This window comes from Lactuca serriola, chromosome 2 (assembly GCF_051521515.1).
Source record: "Lactuca serriola cultivar US96UC23 chromosome 2, Lser_US96UC23_V15, whole genome shotgun sequence".
Classification (NCBI taxonomy): domain Eukaryota; kingdom Viridiplantae; phylum Streptophyta; class Magnoliopsida; order Asterales; family Asteraceae; genus Lactuca; species Lactuca serriola.
The window spans coordinates 203,521,195-203,544,518 of NC_136409.1; the positions used below are offsets into that span (position 1 = coordinate 203,521,195).

The 23,324-nt window shown below is 33.6% G+C and overlaps 1 protein-coding gene and 1 non-coding gene across 6 annotated transcripts; one reads left to right on the top strand and one right to left on the bottom strand.

Annotated features, from left to right (window-relative positions):
• The first annotated feature begins 282 nt into the window (after positions 1-282).
• Positions 283-3,706, top strand: LOC145088199 (phosphoglycerate kinase, cytosolic-like). 5 transcript variants are annotated; one of them, XM_079026442.1, is made up of 12 exons: positions 283-564; positions 688-740; positions 968-1,591; positions 1,668-1,950; positions 2,028-2,095; positions 2,192-2,443; positions 2,526-2,601; positions 2,673-2,758; positions 2,887-2,936; positions 3,019-3,103; positions 3,196-3,294; positions 3,385-3,706. In XM_079026442.1, the coding sequence occupies exons 1-12, from the start codon at positions 432-434 to the stop codon at positions 3,589-3,591; spliced, it is 2,016 nt and encodes a 671-aa protein (XP_078882568.1). In that variant the 5' UTR covers positions 283-431; the 3' UTR covers positions 3,592-3,706. The 5 variants fall into 5 exon arrangements, with proteins under 5 accessions (XP_078882568.1, XP_078882569.1, XP_078882571.1 ...); XM_079026443.1 differs by having other exon boundaries at positions 2,682-2,758; XM_079026445.1 differs by having other exon boundaries at positions 432-564; positions 639-740; positions 955-1,591.
• Positions 3,707-6,784: 3,078 nt separating this feature from the next.
• Positions 6,785-6,866, bottom strand: TRNAS-GCU (transfer RNA serine (anticodon GCU)). The gene has a single exon. It is a non-coding gene; the product is annotated as a tRNA-Ser (tRNA).
• Positions 6,867-23,324: the final 16,458 nt, after the last annotated feature.

The following is a 23,324-nucleotide window of genomic DNA, read 5'->3' on the forward strand; positions in this document are numbered from 1 at the left end:
TTTATCCTTTACCAGTTTACCGTTTATAATTTTGTGTTGTGACTTATGATTAACATTTTAAAAATTTTATAACTTTTGAACGAAAAATTAAATATAGAAAGATTTTTCATGTTTTAAAATTATAAATTAAAGTTATGTATTATTTTGTGGGATACTAAGATCCGAAATCCAAGATTCTATCCGGATAACCTTTACATGGTAACAAAAAAATAATAAAAAATAAAGAAAACTGCCTATAAAAAAGAGTCAATTTCAAATAAATAAATAAATTCATCAATCAATTTCTCTTTTTCTCTTCTTCCCTCTTTGTTATCTTCTCCTTCCCCGACTCGTATTTTCTTTCATCACCGACGAACAGACACACGGCTTAATACGCAGAAAATTAGGAAGGAAATCTGTCTAAAATTTCACTCCGTATAATCTAGTAAAACATGAGCCGAATTCTTGATATACATCACTGTCGGACGACTTATTCGTTGATTTTCTTCACATGTAAATCACAGGGTTCCAATGGAAATTACCTGACATTCAAGAAGAAAGGCGCGGCTAAATCTTCGTTACGAGGTTAAACACTTACACTTCCAGATTCCTTCACCCCAATATTTCAATTTCTTAATTATTTATTGTTTCTTTTTCAGTAAATTTTTTGCATACATTCTCATTATATTGGTAAAATCAACTTTTCAGCAAATATTTCAGAGGTGGGATTGAATCATATAATTGATAGATGTGCACACAAGGTAAATTCCATTTCATGCTCCTTAAAATGTCGTTATTGCTCATCTGTTAAAGAAAAAAACTACATTTTGACTATTGATGTCAAATGTAGGGCTTTTTAATTGCAAAATTGATATCCATTTTGTTGCTCCTTCTCGAATCGTAACACCACCATGTTTTCCCTCTTCTGTATCCCAACAACAAAAGTTCAGACTTAATGACAATTACTACTTAAAGCTGTTAATTTCAGGTCGAAGAAGATGATGGAAACGCATTCAATGCACTTCCACACGTGAAACGTCTTAGTGAGCTTCAAAAAGATGATCTTTTTGGCAAAATTGTCATGGTTAGGTTTGATTCCAACATCTTACTCGAAGAAAATCAGAACAAGAATTCCAAAACATTCATATCGGCTCTTTCAACCATTAAATACTTGCATGAAGCTGGTGCGACAGTGATTCTAATCAGTAGCTGGTCTACAAAGACCAATTCAAATCTTGATTCATTAGATTCAGTTTCAGCATATATTTCGTCCCTTCTCAAACTCAAAGTTCTACCAATGAAGTTATGTCATGAGTATGAATCAACTAGATTGGAAGAAAGTCAAGAAACTCATAAACCAAGTATTTATCTTCTTGAAAATCTTTCTCAATTCAAAGAAGATATAGCAAACAATTCGAGATTTTCTCAAGAGTTATCATCAGGGGTTGATATCTTCATAAATGATGCATTTTTCCAGTCACATAAAACTCTTTCATCAACTGTTGGTGTCACATCTTTCTGTTATGCATCTGTTGCTGGTTTCCAATTTGAGGAAGGTTTATCACAACTCAAAAAGGCATTTATGACAAAAGAGAATCCATATATAGCCATGGTATTCTTTTATATTTTATAACAATTAAAACATTACATATTAAAGAATTAAATTTCGCAATTCTTTTCAATGCCAGGTTGGAGGAGGCAACCTTATAGAAAAAGTAGCTGCCATAAACTATTTAGTTTCTTCATCTGATGGTTTAATATTTGTTGGAAACATCGCATTTCAAATAATGCATGCTCTTGGATTTTCAGTACCTAATAAATATATAGAGTTTGGAGCATTTAAAGAAGCTATTAAAATAATAAAATCTGCAAATTCTAGAAACATTCCCATTTTCTTTCCTAAAGATTTTTGGTGTATGAATGATCATTTTAAAAACCCAGAGCTTGTGTCTGCTCAATGCATTCCGGAAGGTAACATTTTGACTTTTTTGTGTAACTTCATTCATGGTCAAGAAAAGTCAATGTTGACTATTTCAAGATTCTCTTAGGTTGGACACCTTTTGGTCTTGGCCCAACTTCATTGGAAGAAATAACAACATTGCTTTCAAAGTCAAAGGTGATAATGCATGAATACTGTAATTTTGACTAATTTCAACTCATGTGATTTATTACTCTTTTTTTTTTTTTTTAAATCTATTGTAATATATTGCAGAAAATTGTGTGGATTGGTCCAGTTAAGTTTGGATTATCGAATCAAGATAGTTATGGGACTTCAATATTGGCAAAAGTAATAGGAAAATTAAGTCAAGAAAATTGTGATGTTACAGTTATTGGAAATATGGCATGTAAAGCTTTAATGGAGGAATCAATGGTTTCTTCAAATTTCAACATTATTGAAAATGCTTCGGTTGTATGGGAGTTTCTTAAAGGAAGAAAGCTTCCTGGACTTATGGCATTAGATAGAGTATGCTTTACTTCTTTTCTGATTATTTTTTTTTATTCCATTTTTTTAAAAAAATTTATTGGTCATGGTTTATTGAGAGCAGGGATACCCTTACATCATTGATTGGCACACAATTTATGCTGATCCAGATCGACCTTTGTTTGTTGATATTGGAAGTGGTATTGACTTTTTCGTTGACTTTCTACAAGCTTCTTAAATCTTAATACATTAATTTTTAATTTAAAATTAGTAATTACAGGTAATGGAATGTTTCTCTTTGGAATGGCTAGAAAGAGGAAGGATATGAATTTTCTTGGATTAGAAATGAATGGGAAGGTTGTCTCTTGTTAAGTTTTTTTTTTTTTTTTTTTTTTTTTTTTGTTATTATTATTATTATTAGATTGTTATTTTTTTTCATCTGCTGAATGTGGTTTTTGTTTTTTCTGTATTTTGAAACTTTGCAGCTTGTAAAGCGATGCCTGGAAACTTGCCATCTGTCCGATTTAAAAAACGGGTACAATTTCTAGATTTTAATCGGTTTTTAAATTGTCAAAAATGATTTTTTTGATAGTTCAATTTAAGAAAAAAAATTGCAGATACTTCATTGAAACAAATGCAACATCAACATTTGGATCAATTGTTTCTTGTTATCCTGGAAAACTAGTTTTTGCATCGATACAGGTAATTGATTGAAATGAGAGAATTGGATTTGGTTATTAAATGGATTTTATTTTTTAATAAAAAAATTAAAATGAGATTTTATTTACTTGTAGTGTCCAAACCCTGACTTCAATAGACCAGAACACAGGTGGAAAATGGTTCAGAGATCACTCATCGAAGCCATACTCCATCTGCTTTCCTATGATGGAAAGGTAAAGATTTTTTTTTTTTTTTTTTTTTTTATTAATGAAAATTCATTATAGTTTTATTATATATGATTTTTGGATTATATGGAAAATTAGGTGTTTCTTCAATCTGATATAGAAGGTGTTGCATTGAGGATGAAAGAAGAGTTTTTGAAATATGGAAATGGGAAGTTTATAATTGATCATCAAGAAGAATGGTTGAAAGAAAACCCGTTTGGGGTTCAGTCGGATTGGGAAAAACATGTTTTGGATAATGGGGCTCCAATGTACAGATTGATGCTCTCCAAATCATTAAGAGAATAAATATTTTAATGGAGATTAAATGTATAGTATTAGTATGTTATAATTTAATATAACCATAAGGTTGTTCAAACGTATACGTGGTTCATTGGTTGCATAAATTGGTTGTATTTCGAAATTTGTTACATATTTTGTATAAAAAGTTATTGTTTAATAAATCACAATAAAAAAACGTTAATAAATAGGTTGTGGATGTTTTGAACCGGTAAACTTAATCTGCTTAGAGGGTAAAGTGTACAATGTGGTAAACTCATGTTGAATCTGTCGAAAGGCACATCGAGTATTATGGAGCACTAACAATATTTGGATGTGTTAGCCAGCAACAACGAACACTGCGTAAGTGCGGAGGGTGGGCGGAACAAATCTCTCTTTGATACTTCCGATTTTTTTTGCAAAACAAGAAAAATGGGTTTCTACATTTTTTTTGTTTCATTATACTAATTTGTCTTTTGGGCATAAAAAGTTTGGATCACTTGAACATTTGGACTATTTTAAATATTTTGGGCCATGTTGATCTTGGATTTATAAGTTAGAAATAACCAAATTTTTTCCAGGTAACACCGCAATATAAAACGAAAATCTCCGAAAGCATTTACACTACTGGACAAAAATTTGAAGGCATATCGGGCTCCTTCGTAACTCCGGGGTTGGTGCTAGGGTTTGAACATTGGACATCATTTGAGGAGTTATGCACTTTAAACACTAATTTCTATCCCAGGGACTTAGTATATCTAGTATTGAGTAGCATTCAAACCAATATGATTCGAAAATGTTATGTGACTCCGATTTATTGATTAAGATCACTGATATGGTAATTTTTTGTTGACTTGGATTACCATGTCATCATCTTGGCAAAATATGGTGAGGAAAGGAGTTGATTTGCTTACTAAGATTACCACATTACAGGCCTTAACAAAAGGTGGTGAGGAAAGGATTTGATGACTCATATCACTACAAGATATTTTTTTGATGACTAGGATTACTACATCAACACCTTAACAAAAGGTGGTGACGAAAGCAACTATGAAGAATCAGAACCAAGTTGCATTTTTATTACTAATACAATGTGTTATATATATATATATATATATATATATATATATATATATATATATATATATATATATATATATATATATATATATATATGTATAAAGTGAATATGTAGTTGTCATGTATATAAGATTAGGTATAGAACTTCCAATACAATGTCATTTTAACACAAAACTATATGATATAAATACAAATTTCGAATTTTAAATATAATATAATTCCTATTTACTTCAATTTTAAATAATATGTTTTCTGTTTCTTATATTGATTATGTCCGATCCACTTCATTTTCTTTAGAAGTAATTACTTTCAAGTGATCATTTTTACTATGACTTTGTTATAATCGTTTCCCCAAATTTCTTCATAATTGACATAAGCAATTTTTGTTTTCATAAATATTGACATTCCATGTGTATTTAAAAAAAAGAATAACATAGATTTATGTATATAAATTTACAGAGACAATGGATATTCATGTGCCAACAGCAAGGACATGCTTATCTTTTTTTTTGTTTGCATATTAACTAAAGCAAACCATGTTATGTTTGATAAATTGGACGTAATTTAAGCAAATTATAATCGGCTTCAAATTAAACAATGTTTTAAATCAAATTTTAGTTAAAATTATATAGTTTTGATAGGTTCTATCTGGGAGTTCAATCGTTGAACACTAGCAATATTTTAAATGTGTGAGAGTGTGAATCATGAACCTACTGTGTGAAATATCGCATGAAACCAGTAAAATATCGCATGGAACCAATAATCTTCATTGCAGAGACAATATGCTTTTTAAAATGACATGATATGTACTTAATACTATCTTAATATTAATAACAAAAATAGATTATCTACACACCCACAAACCAAGTATATTGGTCCTTTTATTTTTCTTTTGGTTTCCTTCATAATCTATTTGCGTTTTCCCTTTTACCCCTGTCCTTGGTTAGAGAGCATCAATTTACACGTGATGGCATCAACAGATTCCGCCGCTTCTTTTTTCTTCTACATCCCTTCAACACCATTCCTACCTTTCTCCTTCCACCGCTTTTGTCCTTCAGGTACATTAGGCATATACACGGGTGGTCGGTTTCATTCTCCCAAAAGCTACATCGATTTCACCTCTGACGTTATTACTTCTTCTTCTTCTTTTTTTTTTTTTTTTTTTTTTTTTTTTTTTTTTTTTTTTTTTAAATATACATCAATAAACCTCCATCGATCCCATATTCCATTAATATGTACTCTCTCCGTCCCAAAATTATTGTCTACAGACAAAAAACACACAGATTAAGGAAACATTAATTACCACTAACTTTATTCAATAAAATGACAGTTTTGTCTTTACTTTGCATTTAATGTTCCATTAAATGGTTCGTTGGTTAAGTAATAATGAGGACTATTTTTGTAAAAATGTTATTTAATATCAGAAATAGACTATTATTTTGGAACAAACCAAAAATGAAAGATGAACTATAATTTTGGAACGGAGAAAGTAAATAAAAAGAAAACTTCTATACCAAACTATTTCTTTTATTCCATTTTCATTATGTTTAGAAAGATCAAATGACATTTAAAAAAATAAAATTCTAAATATCAGGGGAATCTTATATCATAAATTAGGAACTTAAATTGACAAACCAAGCCATGGACATTAGTTTTTTTAAAGCTTGTTTTGAGGTGAATTTGCTTTCTTTTAAATGGACAATCTACTCCTAAACTACTCATTAATTCCATTTATGTCCACAAAGGGATTCGAATCCTCAATCTCAAAAAGGAAGACAAGACCTAATACCGTTGAGCTAAAAGCCCTTTGATGCAAATTTGTAAATTTTATAAATGAAATTCATAATAAAATTTATAAGTTTTTTAAACTCAGATAAAACTAATTTTAAGACAAATTTATAATTTTTTTTTGAAACAAAATCGTAACAAAAACATATTAACCTACAAAAAAATGTGTATAACTTACGGAAAAGATTATCCTAAATTAAACAACTATCTTTATTTTTTTTCGTTTATATAAATGAAGAAGATACGAAAAAGGAAAAGAAAGTAGAACAAAAGCAGTAGAATACCCCACGTACCATTCCAAAAGTAAAAAGTGAAATTCATCGTTTGGATTAAAATTTGCAACATTGAAAAAAATCGTCGCCTGAGAGATTCGAACTCTCGCGGGGAAACCCCATGTACTTAGCAGGCACACGCCTTAACCACTCGGCCAAAGCGACTTTGATGTCTCTTTATCTGGTAATCAATATTTATTGTAAATCAATTCTTTTATCGAATGTTTTTAATATCATCTATTCTTGGAACTTAGGATGAAAATTTAAGTTCAATTCTTCTTGTTCCAGTTCTAGTTTAAAACTGTTGATATCTTCCATTAATAAATTGCTACTACTCGGAATTGCTCTCATGAATTTAGGATTCTACTGAACGATATTTACATGTATATGCCTCTTTTCCAAAATAATGTACAAAAGAGATCCTGACAATAGTTCTATCATTTTTTTTTTCTTTTTGGTTTGGCATCTTTAGTTTTTGGTTTTTAATGGCATTTTTTCTAAAGATGTTTATAAAAACATAACAAAGATGTCTATAAAAATTTATAAATTTATGTTCATACAACACATGATAAATGTTGTCTCTCCTACCACTGAGTGCTAAAAACTTATCCCTAAACATCAAAAGGGGACATTTATCTACCAATCTCGACCCTTCATAACCTTCTTTAAGAAAAACAGCGATGAAATTCCATTTTTCAATAAATCCAACTTCTTTTTCGAGGTCTCTAAGAAGTAAAGACTGGTTCTTTTGTGATTGGATGATTGATTTGAGGTTTAAGATGACATTGGGTTTCTTTTGGAGGTCCATGGCATTGTCTAGTTCGTGGACTCTGTGGTAGATTTTCTTTTTGGGTCTTCTTCCTCCACTGGTTTTGTGCATGATTTGAATCCACATAAAACTTGATTTGGTGAAAGGGGATTTGTCATATAGGGAAGATTTTAAGGGTCGGTGTAGAGGTAACAATGGTAAGATTGAACTTCTCCTCATATTTGGTGAAGAAACAGTCTATGAAGCAATATGTCGAACACTTGGTGTGCACAACAATTGCAAAGAGAAAAAGCACATAGAACCAGTGACTAAACTATCGTGATTAATGCCAGTGAAGAAAAGGAGAAGAATCAATCAAACTTGCCCCGAGTAAAGCCTCTTTCCATTGTGTGGACTCAGCCCAAGATGAAGATACAATCGCTTTGTTAAGAAGCGAATATACTGAATCCTGCAAAAGTTATTGATTAAAATCTGAAGCTAATATACTGATTCGATTTTTTTTTTCATACTAGTGGTATTGCGAGGTTTGATTTGGTTATTGATTAAAATCTGAAGCTAATGATCCTTTTGGCTTTGGGCCAAACTGGAGAAAATCGGTATACGTATGGAACAAAGTCATGATTTACTGATAATTATATTCTTAAAGTAAAATTTAAAAAGGATTAGAGTAAATATATACCGGGGAGAAAATTGTAAATTTAGCCAAATACATTAATAATTACTGTGGAAAATAGTTAAAAAAAACCCAAATACAAAACTAGCCCTTAAAATCACAGATGGACTAAGACATCTGTGATTTCGCATTTTCATTTGTGAACGTATAAATACCTAAAGGTCATCTGTGCTTTAGGCACTTGTATGTTTGTAAATGAAATAGTTAATCTGTGATTTTGTACATTCCATATGTGATTTCGTAGCTATTTTGTATAAAAAGTTTTTTTTTCTTTATTTTTTACTATCTTTTTTAGAGAGGTTTTAAACAATTTTTCTAAGGAAATAACAAGAAAAATGATAGTTTTTTGAAATTTTTTTTTATATATAATAAGGTTGTTTCACAGTTAAACCCTATCAATTTCGTAGTCAAAATAATAATAATAATAATAATAATAATAATAATAATAATAATAATAATAATAAACACAAAATCGCAGGTGAATAGAGAGGAAATCGCAGATGGACATAGTCCATCTGCGATTTTAGGCTGGAAAAAGGTTATACATACAACGAAAAAAAACCACCTACAAATGTACAAGTGGCTAAAGCACGCTTGTTCTTTAGCCACTTGTACGTTCGCAAATGGAATGGTGAAATCATAGAGGGATTATACATATCTGCGATTTTAATGGCTAAAAATACAATTTTGGTTTTTTTTGTTATTTTCCACAAATTAATTAGTATATTTGGCTAAATTTGTAATTTTCTCCGGTGAAACATGTCTTTATGTGAACTAAAAAATCATATTCATATTCCCATACAATACCTTGACCTCATGGATTAGAAACCTTTTTTAAGGGTGAAACATAAAAACAATTTTCATTATGGCGTGTTTGGCACGGAGCTTTTGGAAGCGTTTGGGAGCTTCTATGTAGCACTTGGTTCCTGTGTGTATAATGTTTTAATTTTGTGCATTTTTGCCTTGGACTCGGCGAGTTGAAGGACCAAATCGCCGAGTAGGAGCGGGATAAGGCGTAGGGTTTGAACTTTGGAGTCGGCGAGTCGGTCCCCGAACTCGGTGAGTAGAACCTGTTTAGACAAAAACCCTAATCCGGGTGTTTGCACCCTATTTAAACGCTCTAACTTGGCCTCCTTGTCCCTAACACTTCCAGAGAGCTATAGAAAGAAACCCTATCCCCCATATTGTTCCTGAGAGTGATTTTGGCTTTGTGGAGAAGGTTTGGAGCTTAAAGGAAGGAAGAGGAGGTTGAAGTGTGCAAGGAGGGGAGGTAGATCCGAAATCTACACTGTGAGAAGCATCCATTCAGGTAGAAAAGTTCTTACCTTGATCACTAGTTCATTAGATCCCCTTTTTGTCCCAAATTAGTGGTTTTCAAGCCCTAAAACCTCAAACTCCATGTATTTATGCTCTAAGTTCTGAAAGGACTTCAGATTGGGATCTTATGGATATCTTAGAAGTATAAAGTCTTTGTGGTTGGAGTTATTGGGGTCCCTTTTGAGTGTATGACCTCTTAAAGAACTTGGATTTGCCTTCTTGAGCTTATAGGGCCATGCATGCACGTAAAGTTTGCAACTTTACGTGATAAGCATGCCCTAGGAGCATGGATCTATGGTTTTGAAGCGTTGCATGTCTCAGATTTGGTCTGTATGGGAAGTGGGTCGAAGGGACTCGGCGAGTCCCAAAGTGGAACTCGGCGAGTTGGATGAACAACACGGCGAGTCCTATGAAGATTGCTTGGAACTCGACGAGTTGTTCTTCAAACTCGGCGAGTCATATGAACTTTCTCTGAGAAAGAGGGGTTTAAGTGTTGAAGGTCCAACCCTTCGTATCTGCATGCGAAATTAGCAATTTAACGTGTAGCAATAGTCCCAGAACTCCAAATCCTCTTAAGGGATGCTCTGGTGAGGATTTGGAAGCGAGTAGGAGGTCTGCTCATGGGACTTGGCGAGTTGTTCTTGGGATCGGCGAGTCGGACCACGAGTCGGTTCTATAGTCCCGAGTGGTGAGTTAGGAGTGACTCGGTGAGTGGGAAGAGGGATCTGGCGAGTAGGACCGGGTTAGTAGGAGAAGGACTCGGCGAGTCTGTGCCATGACTAGGCGAGTCCAGTCAACTGGCAGTTGACTTTGACCAAGGAGTTGACGTTGGACCTGGGTTGGGTCAGTCAATTGACCAAGGGTATTTATGAGTGGCTAATCTATGTTTATGGATTTGTAGCCGGAGGATTACCGGTGCAGCAGCCAGACGTCTAGCAGTCAGACTTTCGGTAGCTACTTTTCGAGGTGAGTTACTTTCCGGTTGCGGTGGGTCTACGACCACAATGCCGACCCACCAGTAGGAGTTGTATGATAGATGATTGTCTCTGTGACATTCATTTGGGGTTGCTACTACCTGTGTTATGTTTATGTGCTAGTATGATATGTTGCTATGTGATATGTGTTATGTGGTAGCAGTAGGGGTGAAATAGTCCCCAGTATCCGGTCGTAAGGACCGAAGGGAAGGCCAGCACCCAGTATGCTAGGCAGTATCCGGTCGTAAGGACCGAAGGGGAGGCCAGCACCCAAATATGCTAGGCAGTATCCGGTCGAGAGGACCGAAGGGGTAAGTCGGGCACCTAGATATGCCCGACAGTATATGCATGTTATGTGATTATATGGTATGTGGTACAGTGGGGGAACTCACTAAGCTTCATGCTTACAGTTTTCAGTTTTGGTTTCAGGTACCTCTTCTTCGAAGGGGAAGGAGCTGGCGCGGTAGCGGCCCATCACACACATGCCTAGTATTCCGCACTATGAGACCCTCCTGGGAATTTGTACTCTGACATTATTATGTTTTATAAAAATGTTTTTCAAGACATGCGATAACTTTTATGAAATGATATGATTGGTGAACGTTTTAATTCTAATGTTTGCAAAGTATATGTTTTAAAATGAAATTTTTGGCTCGTATTTTTGGGATGTTACATTCTAGTTTTAGTTTTTGATAAAACGCTCTAGTTTAAACAAAAAGCTTTGTTTGGCAGTACGAGCGTTTAGCTGTTAGTTTTAACAAAACGCTCCGATTCTAAAAGCTACTTCATGTACCGTTTAACAAAACGCTCATGAGCTTTTGAAATTAATTTCCTTAATTACCCTTAAAAATATATTTATCTGTTTATTTATTTTTAATCAATTGTCCTTTTATGTAATTTTATATATTTCAAAAGCTTCCAGCTACTTTTGCCAAATATTCATATAACAAATAAAAGTTATAGCTTCCCGCTACCAGTTACCTGCTACCCGCTACCAGCTAACCGATATCCGCTTCCAACTAACAGCTACTCTTGCCAAACACGCCCTATATTTGTAACCAATTTCATTTGAATGGGTATGCTGTTTGGTTGGTTAGGTGTAAACGTGGAATGTTTTATACTTTATTTTTTATTTTTATTTGCAAAAAGTTTTTATATAAAGTAACTGAAGAAATTTATTGAAAAATCTAAACATTAATTATATTCATTTTGATTTTTTTATCAGTAAACCGGTCATCAACATATATAATATAAATATTTATTCATAAATAAATCCCAAATATTAGGACTTTTTAAAAGTTTATTTTTAATTTTTTAATATTACTTTATAATTTTAGTATTTTTTTTGTCTAACAGATTGTATTATCATACATTAATCTTATCGTAATTTTTTTTTTCTAATAGATAATATATGTTATTAAAATATTTTTTTTTCTTCTAAAATTAAATGTTTTTATATTATTTATGTAACGGATTGTATTATCTTATATCGGTCTTATTGTTTTTTGTGTCTACAGATAATATCTATTATTAAAAAAAATCTTCTAAAAATAATTGTTTTTATAATATATGAGTTTAATAGATTGATATCTTACATTAATCTTATAATATTTTATTTATCTGATAGAAAATATATATTATGAAAATAATGTTTTTCTTTTAAAAACAATTGTTTTTATAATATTTATGTAACTAGTTGTGTGATCTTGCATTAATGATATTTTTTTTCTTCGACAAATAATATCTATTATGAAATATTTTGTTTTCTTCTAAAAATTACAATTTCTATAATACTATTGTCTAACATATTGATATCTTACATTATCTTATTGTATTTTTTTTGTTTGATAGAAAATATCTATTATTAATTTTTTTTTCTAAAAAAACCCGTTTTTATAAGATTAATATAAGATAACAATTTGTTAGATAAAAATATTATAAAAATTTATTTTTTGAAAAAAAAAACTATTTTGTAATATAAATTATCAACAAAGAATATATATAATAAAATTAATGTATGATAATACAATTCATTAGAAATAAATGTAATAAAAACGATTATTTTTAAAAGATTTTTTTCATAATAGATATTATTTGTCATACTAAGAAAATATCATAAAACTAATGTAACATAATTAAAAAAAAATATTATAAGATTAACATAAGATAATACAATCCGTTTGACAAAATTATTACAAAAACGGTTATTTTTAGAAAAAAAAAATATTTTCATAAAAGATATCCTCTGTCAGACAAAAAAAGTATCATAAGATTAATGTAAGATAATACAAACCGTTAGACGCAAAAAATATACTAAAATAATATGAAAAAAAAATAAAAAAAATAATATATTTTTTTAAAAAAATCCTTATATTCTGTTGGTTCGGTTTACTAACATTTTTATCGGTAAACTGGTTAAAATGAATATAATTGATGTTTTTGGAGCCTAATTGACTAAAAAAAGATATGGATTAAATCGATTATGATGCCTAAACATAAGCACTTTTCTGTAGATTTCACAAAAGAAACGTGTATATATATACAAAAACCTTATCTAAAAGAATGAAAATTTTCTATAAGCATAATTTAATTTAATAATTAAACAGTTGTAAGTATGTTATATCATAAAAGATGGCAACAAATTGTATTATATAAAGATACTAAACAATAAACAATCTCATTATATTTACTACATACATATAACCTTTTCTAAAGATTATACATATTAGTTGAAATTAAGTTTATAACCAATCTAATTTGAAAGGGTATGATCTTGGTCTAACAATAACTAGTTTTATATTCGACCAAAAGATTTCAAATACACATTTTATTCGAACAAGTGATGTACGTCAAACTTATGTAATAATAGTCCTACCAATTTAAAACTCATTTTGACTTACAACAAAGACTGTTTAAAATCAACCTATTGAAACTAGCATGGAAGTGGAAGGGAATTCAAAAAATATATAGAGACATACCTGATTTACGAACCGAAGTGAGACGTGGTTGTGAGAGGTGACGATGGTTAATAGCCTTGACACCTTTCAAAATTCTTCTTTTTTTTGGTTCATGACACATTCAAGGATGGGTGCAGTTGATGGATTGCTTTTTTTTTTTTTTTCTTGATATAGTTACCTATCACCGACACCTTTGTTGGGAAGAGATTCCTAATGTTGTAAGTAGCTTGTTAATGTTACTTTTTGGTTGTTATTCGAGCTCTAGTTGTTCATATAGGGTTCAATATATTATATAGGGTTCAATATATTATGGATATGATAAAGAAAATCAAAGGCAGAGTTATTTGGTTTGCATCAACCATGATAATCACCGAAGAGGGGAAATCCTACACATGAAGATAATCAAAATCAGGGTGATTTGATTTGCATAAATTTGATAAAAAAATATAAGTGGCCAATAGTCAAAGAAAAGATAGAAGTTGATATCTTTATAAGCAGAAGACCATTTTGCATTACGGAAATAATAGAGTCAAACCAAAGCAAACTATCAAAGAAAAGTTGGGTAATAAACAGAAACTAGAAAAATATAAAAGACATTGATTTTTTTATAATGATTAACCACCAACCAACAGAACACAACGACAATGTGGTTGTGGTGTTGTGTGTCGGTGGCTCGTTGTTGCTGTTGTATGTGAAATATGCAACTTTAAAATTAAATTAGGTTTAAAGGGTAAGCGACAAATAGAGGTAAGTTTTTTATAGAAAGTGTTAAAGTATTTTACATATAGGGACATTGGCAAATATTATATCTTTTAAAATTTTATTTGTTAAAAATTATAAGTCATTATATTTTTGTAATTTTTCGGTTTAATACCACTATTGTACCCATACAAAAAAACCCAAACCCGCTATTAAAACCCTTGAATAAACCAACCAAAACACTCAATTATGGAGGACATTAGTGATTTAAACTGGGGAGTATACCAAACATATCTTAGTTTGCTAATGGAGATTATTAGATCGAAAAGGTGTAGGATTAATTGCACGACACCGAAAGAGAAAAGGGTTTTAGGTTATTGGATCATTGGTTTTGCCGATGATTTTGTTAAGGATGTAGTAGAAATGAAGTAATAGGGAGGGTCTCGATAGATGACGAGGCGCAACACGGAGGGAATGTTGTCAAAGACGGTGGTGCTAGTGGATGGGTGGGGGGGGGGAGGTACAACATTATAGAGCACGTTGCCATGTTGGGGTTTTACAAACCAAGAGTCCCGACTCTTTTTTTTTGTGCAATTTTCACACGACTCTTAACCTGAAGAGAGGGAAAATGCTGCACCTTTGAAACGGGAGGGGGGAGGTCCAACATTATAGAGCACGTTGCCATGCTGGGGTTTTACAAACCAAGAGTCCTGACTCAAGTTTTTTTTTTTTTTTTTTTTTTTTTTTTTTTTTGCAAATTTCACACAACTCTTAACCCGGAGAAAAGACAAATGTTTCACCTTAAAAACATGAGACTTACAATATTTCATGTTGTCATTAAATATCAAAACATCCCTGTAAGACCAAATGTTTCACCTAACCTAAAGATAATAGAAATGTTGCACCTCGAAAACGACGGCCTTACAAATGTGTTTGATATGTTTGTTTAGTAATGCCTTTGAGATCTAAATAAATATTTAATGGTGAGTATATAGATGATTTGGTAGAAGTATTTATTAATAAGTTGGAGAAACAGAAACGGGGCCAAAAGAAACCCAACTTAAAACAAATGTAACTTTAATCCACAAGGAATTTGAAGGTGTGCGGTACATAGGCAGAAAGCTCTTGACGGACATACGTTCCTAACATGCGCTCCTAACAGGTTACCAAATGAGGTTTCCAAAGGTAACCTACCCCTAGGCTAATCCCCAAATTCCAAAATTTAGGTTTGCAAATTGCATTTTTCCTAATTTTGTTCCATTTTCGTAATGTGCTAGATTCAGTTTATTGATATACTATGTCATTTTCGGAATTTATCAATTTTTCATGTTTAATTTCATGTATTTAATGTTAATTTCAAAATTTCAAATTTGGTTGTACCTGCCAAATTTAGCCCAATTATATGTAGGATCATGTAAGCCTTTTATAAGCATCCTGAAATTCAATAAACAATTCCCTTTTTATACTTTTTTTTTATTATTGCTTTTGTTCTGTCGATATTACAACAATACATATACATGAAGATTAAGATATAAAACATATTAAGAACAAAATATGTAATGACCAACGACCTGATAACACAATGATCTGTATTTTCCATAAGTCAAAGAACGTACACGGATCATATTTTCCTCCAACCATCATATGACAATTTCATTAGTTTGTTTATTCAATTCACAAAATGTAGCTGCTTTGTTTGATTCAAAATGTTAATGGTCCCCGACAAGTCATATGTAGTTAGGGTTGTGATATACTAATTTAGCACGAAGTTTCAACATATATATCCAAAGTAATAACTAACAATCAATTTATTTCATCTGTTAAAGTAAATAGTTTAATTTTTCATTAATAACTTTTAGTATATATGTAACATCCCAAGTTTCAAGACCAAAAATTTCATTTTTAATTTATAGATTCATAAAACAGTTTACTAAAAATGTCATCAATGTTATCTCATATCATGAAAACCACAAGCCATCCATCTCAAAACATAGCATATGAAAATAATGTCAGAATACAAATCCAAGAGTCTCATGTGCGGAAAATCATGTGTGCGATGCGCTGCTATCGTGCTGGCTCCTTTCCCTTCGAAGAAGAAGGACCTGAACCAAAAACTGAAAACTGTAAGCACAAAGCTTAATGAGTTCCCCTATCATACCACATACCATATAATCACATAACGCCTAGATAGCATATCTGGGTGCTGGCCTCCCCTTCGGTTTCTTTCAATCGGTAACTGCCTAGTATATATGGGTGTTGGCCTCCCCTTCGGTCTCTTTCAACCGATAATCGGGGACTATTTTACCCCTACCACTACCACATAATAACATATCATACTAGCACATAAAGCATAACATATAGTGGCATACCAGATAATTATCACAAAGACAATCATCTTAACTATAATCAATACTAGTGAGCCGACATTGGTGCGTTCGACCCACTCCTACTGGAAGGTAACTCACCTCGAGTGTCGTGTAGTAACTGAACTATCATCTTCTCCAGGATCAACTCCTCTCAAACCCCTACACATAATAATCTCCTTTAGTTACCTTTTCATACTCATAACCCCTTTAAGGGTCTGGTCAATGGTCAAAGTCAAAGTTAACATCCTGGTTGACTCAACTCGCCGAGTTGGTCCATCAACTCGTTGAGTTCCATGATCCATAATACCCTGGAATCTCGATCCTACTCGTCGAGCTCTTTCATGAACGTGTCGAGTTCCTCCTCATAACAAAGTCGAGACATTTTGCTCACAACTCATCGAGTTCCTCCTTGAACTCGCCGAGTTCTTCAATCTTCAAAACCCAAAAACCATGTCCAACTCATTAAGTCATCTCCTAGAATCGACAAGTGTGGCCAGTAACAAAAAAAGGTTAGGGCCACGATCCAACTCTTCGGGTTGCATGAACAACTCGTCGAGTTCCCCTTAGTCTATATCCTTTAAGTTACTTTCTGTTGGGCTCAATGCTTCCAAACCATAGATCTGGTCCTCTAAGGTCGATATATCATGTAAAGTTACTAACTTTACGTCCATGCATGGGTTATTTAGCTCAAAAGGCCCTAAAAGGTGGTTCACAAGTTTCATAGGACTCCCATGGCCATAAAGTTAGCACCTTTATGCCATGGAGTCCTTCAACGACTCTATATCTGAAGGTTCTTTCCATAGGGTCATCCAAATCCCAAAGGCCACCATTATCGAACCAAAACATGGAGAATAAGCCTTAAAAACTAGATCTAAACACCCAATAAGCAGGGTAAGAGCTTTATACCTTGGGTGAACCATAAATGAAGCTCTACTTCTGGATCTACTCTTTTCCTTCACTTCCTTGCTCCTTCCTCAAGTCTCTTCTTATTCAAAACATCAAGAAAGTACCAAGAATGGCTCAAAACTCTCAAAAACGTATTAGGGTTTTGTGGCTAGGGTTTGGGACGATGGAGGCTGCAAATGAGGCCACCCTTTGGAGGTTAAGGTGCTTAAATAGGGTGTAAACCCTGAAATTAGGGTTTCACTTTGGCAGCCTTACTCGTCGAGTTGGGGTCTCAACTTGTCAAGTAGACTTCAAGTCCCGCGTCCAAAAATCCGTTCCTACTCGGCAAGTCTGGGGCCTCCAACTCGTCGAGTCCTTTTGAAAAAATAAATATATTTTTTTAAAAATACATACCAAGATCTGGGCGTTACAAATCCCCCTAACTTATTTTAGGCTTCGCCTTTGAAGTTTGTTGTATCTGGGAAAAGCTCTGGGTAGTGCTCCCTCATCTCGTCCTCCAGCTCCCAAGTCCATTCTTAGCCCTTGTGGTGCTGCCATTGCAACTTCACTAACTCGAATCTCTTATTCCTCAGATCCTTCGTCTTCCTGTCGAGGATGGCTACCGGTCGCTCGATGTAGTTAAAGTTGTCGTCCACCTAAATATCCTCTAGAGGCACCACCGCAGATTCATCTACCAAGCACTTCCGCAGCTGGGAGACATGAAAGGTACTGTGGTTCTGACTAAGATCGGCTGGTAGATCTAGGCTATACACCACCTTGCCCACTCGGGCTATAAACCTGAAAGGACCAATGTACCTGGGGCCCAACTTGCCCAGTTTCCTGAACCGGATGACACCTTTCCAAGGTGAAACCTTCAGGAGAACCATATCTCCTACCTGAAATTCTAGGTCTGAACGACGCTTATCGGCATAACTTTTCTACCAACTCTAAGCAATCTGAAGCCTGCTCCGGACCTGGTGGATCCTTTCTGTCGTCTTGAGTACCACTTTGATACTCCCTATGACCCTCTGCCCAACCTCACCCCAACATATCGGGGTTATGCACTTCCTCCCATATAACATCTCGAAGGGAGGATGATCAATACTCGTGTGGTAGCTATTATTATAGGAAAACTCTGCCAAGGGAAGGTAGGTATCCGATCTACCACCAAAGTCTAATACGCATGCCCGCAGCATGTCCTCCAAGGTCTGGATGGTCCGCTCACTCTAAATCTGAAGGTTCTTTCCACAGGAGACATCCAAATCCCAAAGGTCACCATTATCGAACCAAAACATGGAGAATAAGCCCTAAAACTAGATCTAAACACTCAATAAACAAGGTAAGAGCTTTATACCTCAGGTGACCCAGAAATGAAGCTCTACTTCTGGATCTACTCTTCTCCTTCACTTCCTTGCTCCTTCCTCAAGTCTTTTCTTTTTCAAAACCTCAAGAAGGTACCAAGAATGGCTAAAAACTCTCAAAAACGTATTAGGGTTTTGTGGCTAGGGTTTGGGAAGATAAAGGCTGCAAATGAGGCCACCCTTTGGAGGTTAAGGTGCTTAAATAGAGTGCAAACCCTGAAAATTAGGGTTTTACTCTGGCAGCCATACTCGTCGAGTTGAGGCTCTTAACTCGTCGAGTAGACTTCAAGTCCCGCTTCCAAAAATCCATTCCTACTCGACGAGTTTGGGGCCTCCAACTCGTTGAGTACTTTTGCAAAAATGAATAATTTGTTTTTAAAATACATACCAGGATCCGAACGTTATAATATAAACAAAAAAAATCATTAATAATTTTGTGACATTTTTATAACACCATTATAGTGAAACTTGGTTAAATTATGACTTTATGCATGTGTTTCTCGTTTAATAAAAATTCTCACATGCATGACGGTATCACATGCATGACGGTAAAGGTGTATTGTGGTTATCTGCAATATCATTGTGATTTCTAAAATTTTATACAGTTCTATTGAATGTAAGGTTAATACGCATTCTAATTAATTGGTAACTATCTTGTTCATATATCGTACGCTATTGTGTATGCTCATAGAGATATGTGTTGTTAAAAAACTCCATCAAATATTTTCATCATATAAAAGACAACACTAATTTTAATCATTTTTTTAAATATTGTCAAGCTTTAAAATTGATTTTTTTTCTCGTATATTTAACAAACTTTTTTTTGCATGGTGTTGCTCATGTCCTAACAAAAGGTTTCAACACACTTTTTTTTTCTATTTCTTTCATACATTGCAATATTTTCTTGTATTTGTTTCACCTGATATTCAACATCTTTTTCAATTAAATGGAGAATATACGATATAAGAGTTGTAGAGTTCAAATTTCTTTTATTATTGCCAATACAAGATTTGCAACAGTTGTATGCATCCACTCAATCTGTAATCTTTCACATGTAATGATTTTTTTTTCTTTGCATAAACATACCACGTACAATATGGTGTATATTGCAAAGTACTAGAGTTTTCTCCTTCATCTCATGTAGTCTTATACTTTTCTACCCATGAACTAATTTTACTTCTGTACACTTTAAACTCTATTTTGGATGATCGATCAGAGTGTTATTGCTTTTTGTATATGTGTCTCATTTACAAGTTACATTCCTAATATTAATTCGTTTATGATTAACTCAAAATATCTATATAAATATTGTTTACCAAATTAACTATAATAAATTCTACTACTCTAGTTTCACTCGTATCGTCATAATCAATGTATATATTAAACATCGACTTTTAATCAATATCTTCACAATATTGTGAGTTGGGATTATTGAATACAAATCATCATCTTCCTCAAATGTATTATTATAAGGCAAAAAAGGATACATTGGAGAGATAGGTATCAATATTGGAAGGAATATTTATAATACTTAACATATATACAATCAATCTTAAGATAAAAACAACATAAGTTGATAACACTAAAAATCAATTGGTTTAATTATTTTATATATTTTTCATGAATAATGGCAGCGGAGTTTTAGTTGTTTTTTGCTTCACCAATACTTTTTTTTTTCTTGAAAGTAATAGTTCATAATAACTGCACATATTTGTAAGTTAATAATATAATTTCTTTGGAAAAATACAATTAATTTTAATATATTACTTAATAAATAATTTCGGAACATTATGGGGAGCGGTTGCCTTTATCAAGTTAGTCACCATATGACTAAGACCTCTGATATACTTATCACGCCAAGGGTATAGTGGTGACATGTCATGTAGTGGTGGTGACATGGCTGGAATGAACACCACCCCTAGGGGCGTGGTTATGGTGTGGAGTAGCCAAAAGCATGTTGTTTACATATGGGAGAGAGAAGCTTTTTCTCTTGCTATCTCTTCTCATCCTCTAGCTTTCTCGTAGATTTAATAAGTAAGTGGTGTATATTTTCTACATATATACTATAAAAGTGAAAGTGATAATGACATGATTTTTTTTAAAGTGAGTGTCTTATGGGAATAGATGATGGATAAGAGTATCGATCTATCTCATGTAAAACTAGAAAAAAAAAAAAACTCATGCTATGCAATAGATTCAATGTTTTTTTATGTATCATCAGTAGTTTAGTAAAAACCAACGAGGACAATTTTGTAATTAGTTTTGTACACATGGGTCAAACTTGTCAAAATACAAAAATCTTATACATATAGATTGTTTTTGAAAAAAAACTTTACAGGGACCTTTCTATAAATTAAAAAAATTACAGGGACTAAAGCTATCAAAATATAAATCATTTGTTGTAGGGACTAAATCTGTCAAAATATATAACCTTTGTTTCAGGAATTAAATATGACAAAATATAAAACCTTTGTTTGTTATAGATACTAAATCTCTCAAAATATAGACAAAATTGCAAAAATGGTCCATGTGGTATATCGAAAATTGTCACTTCGGGCCAAACAGGTTTTGACTAGCATAAATGGTCCAAAAGTTTACATTTTGTTGCTAGTTTGGTCAATTTTGCTTTAATTTTTTATAAAATGACGATTTTGCCCTTTTTTATTTTTTCCTTTTTTGTTACAAAAATAAAAGAAGAAAAGAAAAAAAAAGAAAAAAAAATGTCCACTCTCTCTCTCTCTCTCTCTCTCACAACTAAAAACACAAGATGGTCGTTTCTCTTCCTCTCTTCTTCCGACGAAGAAAAGAGGCTGCCGACCACCACCTTCGCAGCCCCTCCCCGCCTCCCTCCGGTCGTGTAGCACCACCAAACACCCATCCCTTCACCCACTGCTCCGCTGACCCTCTTGATCGATGGAAACCTCGTCGGAGACTTAACAGCCAAGAAGAAAAAGATCGGAAAGGCTCAAAATGTATCCGATTTGCAGCGAAGGTGGTGTCAGAAGCTAGAAGGTTTTATGGATCCGGGAATGGTTTTTGAAGATGAAGATATGAAATGCATCAAAACCCCCGAGGGTTTTCAACGTCAGCTTCACCGGAGCAACCATCGTCTTTGTCGTAACAACAGATGTGGATTAACGACATCGTTCTTGCTAGGGTTTGCTAGAGTTCGTAGAGTCGGCGGCGGTGCTGGAAACTCGAGCCATAGATGTCATCGTCGTTCTTGCTTCACCCCTTCACAAACAAAGATCGGAGTTAGACTTTGTATACAGGCGGCGACAAAACCCTTCTCGTCAGTGACGGACAGATGTCATCATCGTTCTTTCTTCACCACAGGCTGGTCTGGACTCCGGTGGTGCTAGAAACACGAGGTTGAATAAACTCGAGCCAGAGCCACAAACGGGGAAACGACTCTAGCCAAACCCTTCTCGCCACTGATGAACAGATCTGGGGATTCGATGGTGAAATGGGTAGCATAGGAGAAGTCGGCATCAGAAAATGTTAGGGTTCCGATAAGAGTTTGTGATCCAACTGGCGGTGGTGGTTTGGCTACTGTGGTGTGGTGGTCTGGTTTTTGTGGTGGTATGGCAGTAATGAAGAGAGAGAGAGAGAGAGGACATTTTTTTCTTTTTTCTTTTTGATATATGTAATAAAAAATTGAAAAAAGAAAATACAAAGGGCAAAATCATCATTTTATAAAAAATTAAAGCAGAATGGACCAAACTAGCAACAAAATGGAAACTTTTGGACCATTTATGCTAGTCAAAACGTGTTTGGCCCAATGTGGCAATTTTCGATATAACACAGGGACCATTCTTGCAATTTTGTCCAAAATATAAACATTTGTTTGTAAGGACTAAATAGTTAAAAGACAAAATTGCAAAAATGGTCCCTATGGTATGCATTTTTTTGGGGTTTTAGTCCAAATCATGATTTTTTGGATTGGTGGTCCTTTTGACCATGTTTATTTGTGATTTTGGTCCCTTGGAAAATTGAAAAGACTAAAATGCCCTTTTGATACATTTTTTTATATTTTTTTTACTTAATTTAAAGTTTTATTAATAAAAAAATATAGGGCCCACATCTCTCTCTCTCTCTCTCTCTCTCGGGTTGTGTTTTGACAGGCACTCAATAACTGAAGAGCATCAATCATCTTCTCAGGAACAACTTCTGGGTTCGATCTTCAAAACATATACCCCATAACCATCGATTTTGACAACCGTCCATCACCACCACAATCTTCCATCTCCATCTCCATCTTCATCTAGATTTTTCTACCGCTCAAGAACATCCATCTCCATTGCCATATCTGAAGTATCTCTCCTTCACCGGCGTCATCACCTACCCAAAGAACCTTCATAATCGTCTATCTGAAAACCTAAAACCTTTGTTGTCGATCTGAAAAACTTCACATTTATAGACGATCTAAAAACCCTCACCTCCGTCGCCGATCTTAAAAACCTCAAGAAACCTTTCGATTTCCCTCGCTCATACGCAATGTCTGCATCTCCGAGCTCCGATTGTTAGTCACCACCGCACACCAAAGATTGAAGAAATATGTTCTTGGTTTTCAGTATTAATTTATAGTTTTTGAAGAAAACTCGTTGAAGGTGTGTTCTAAG

Coding starts and splice junctions, on each gene's coding strand:
- LOC145088199 (XM_079026442.1), top strand. CDS start 432: ATGAGCCGAATTCTTGATATACATCACTGTCGGACGACTTATTCGTTG. Junction 565..687: donor GGCTAAATCTTCGTTACGAG/GTTAAACACTTA, acceptor TCAACTTTTCAG/CAAATATTTCAGAGGTGGGA. Junction 1,592..1,667: donor AGAATCCATATATAGCCATG/GTATTCTTTTAT, acceptor TTTCAATGCCAG/GTTGGAGGAGGCAACCTTAT.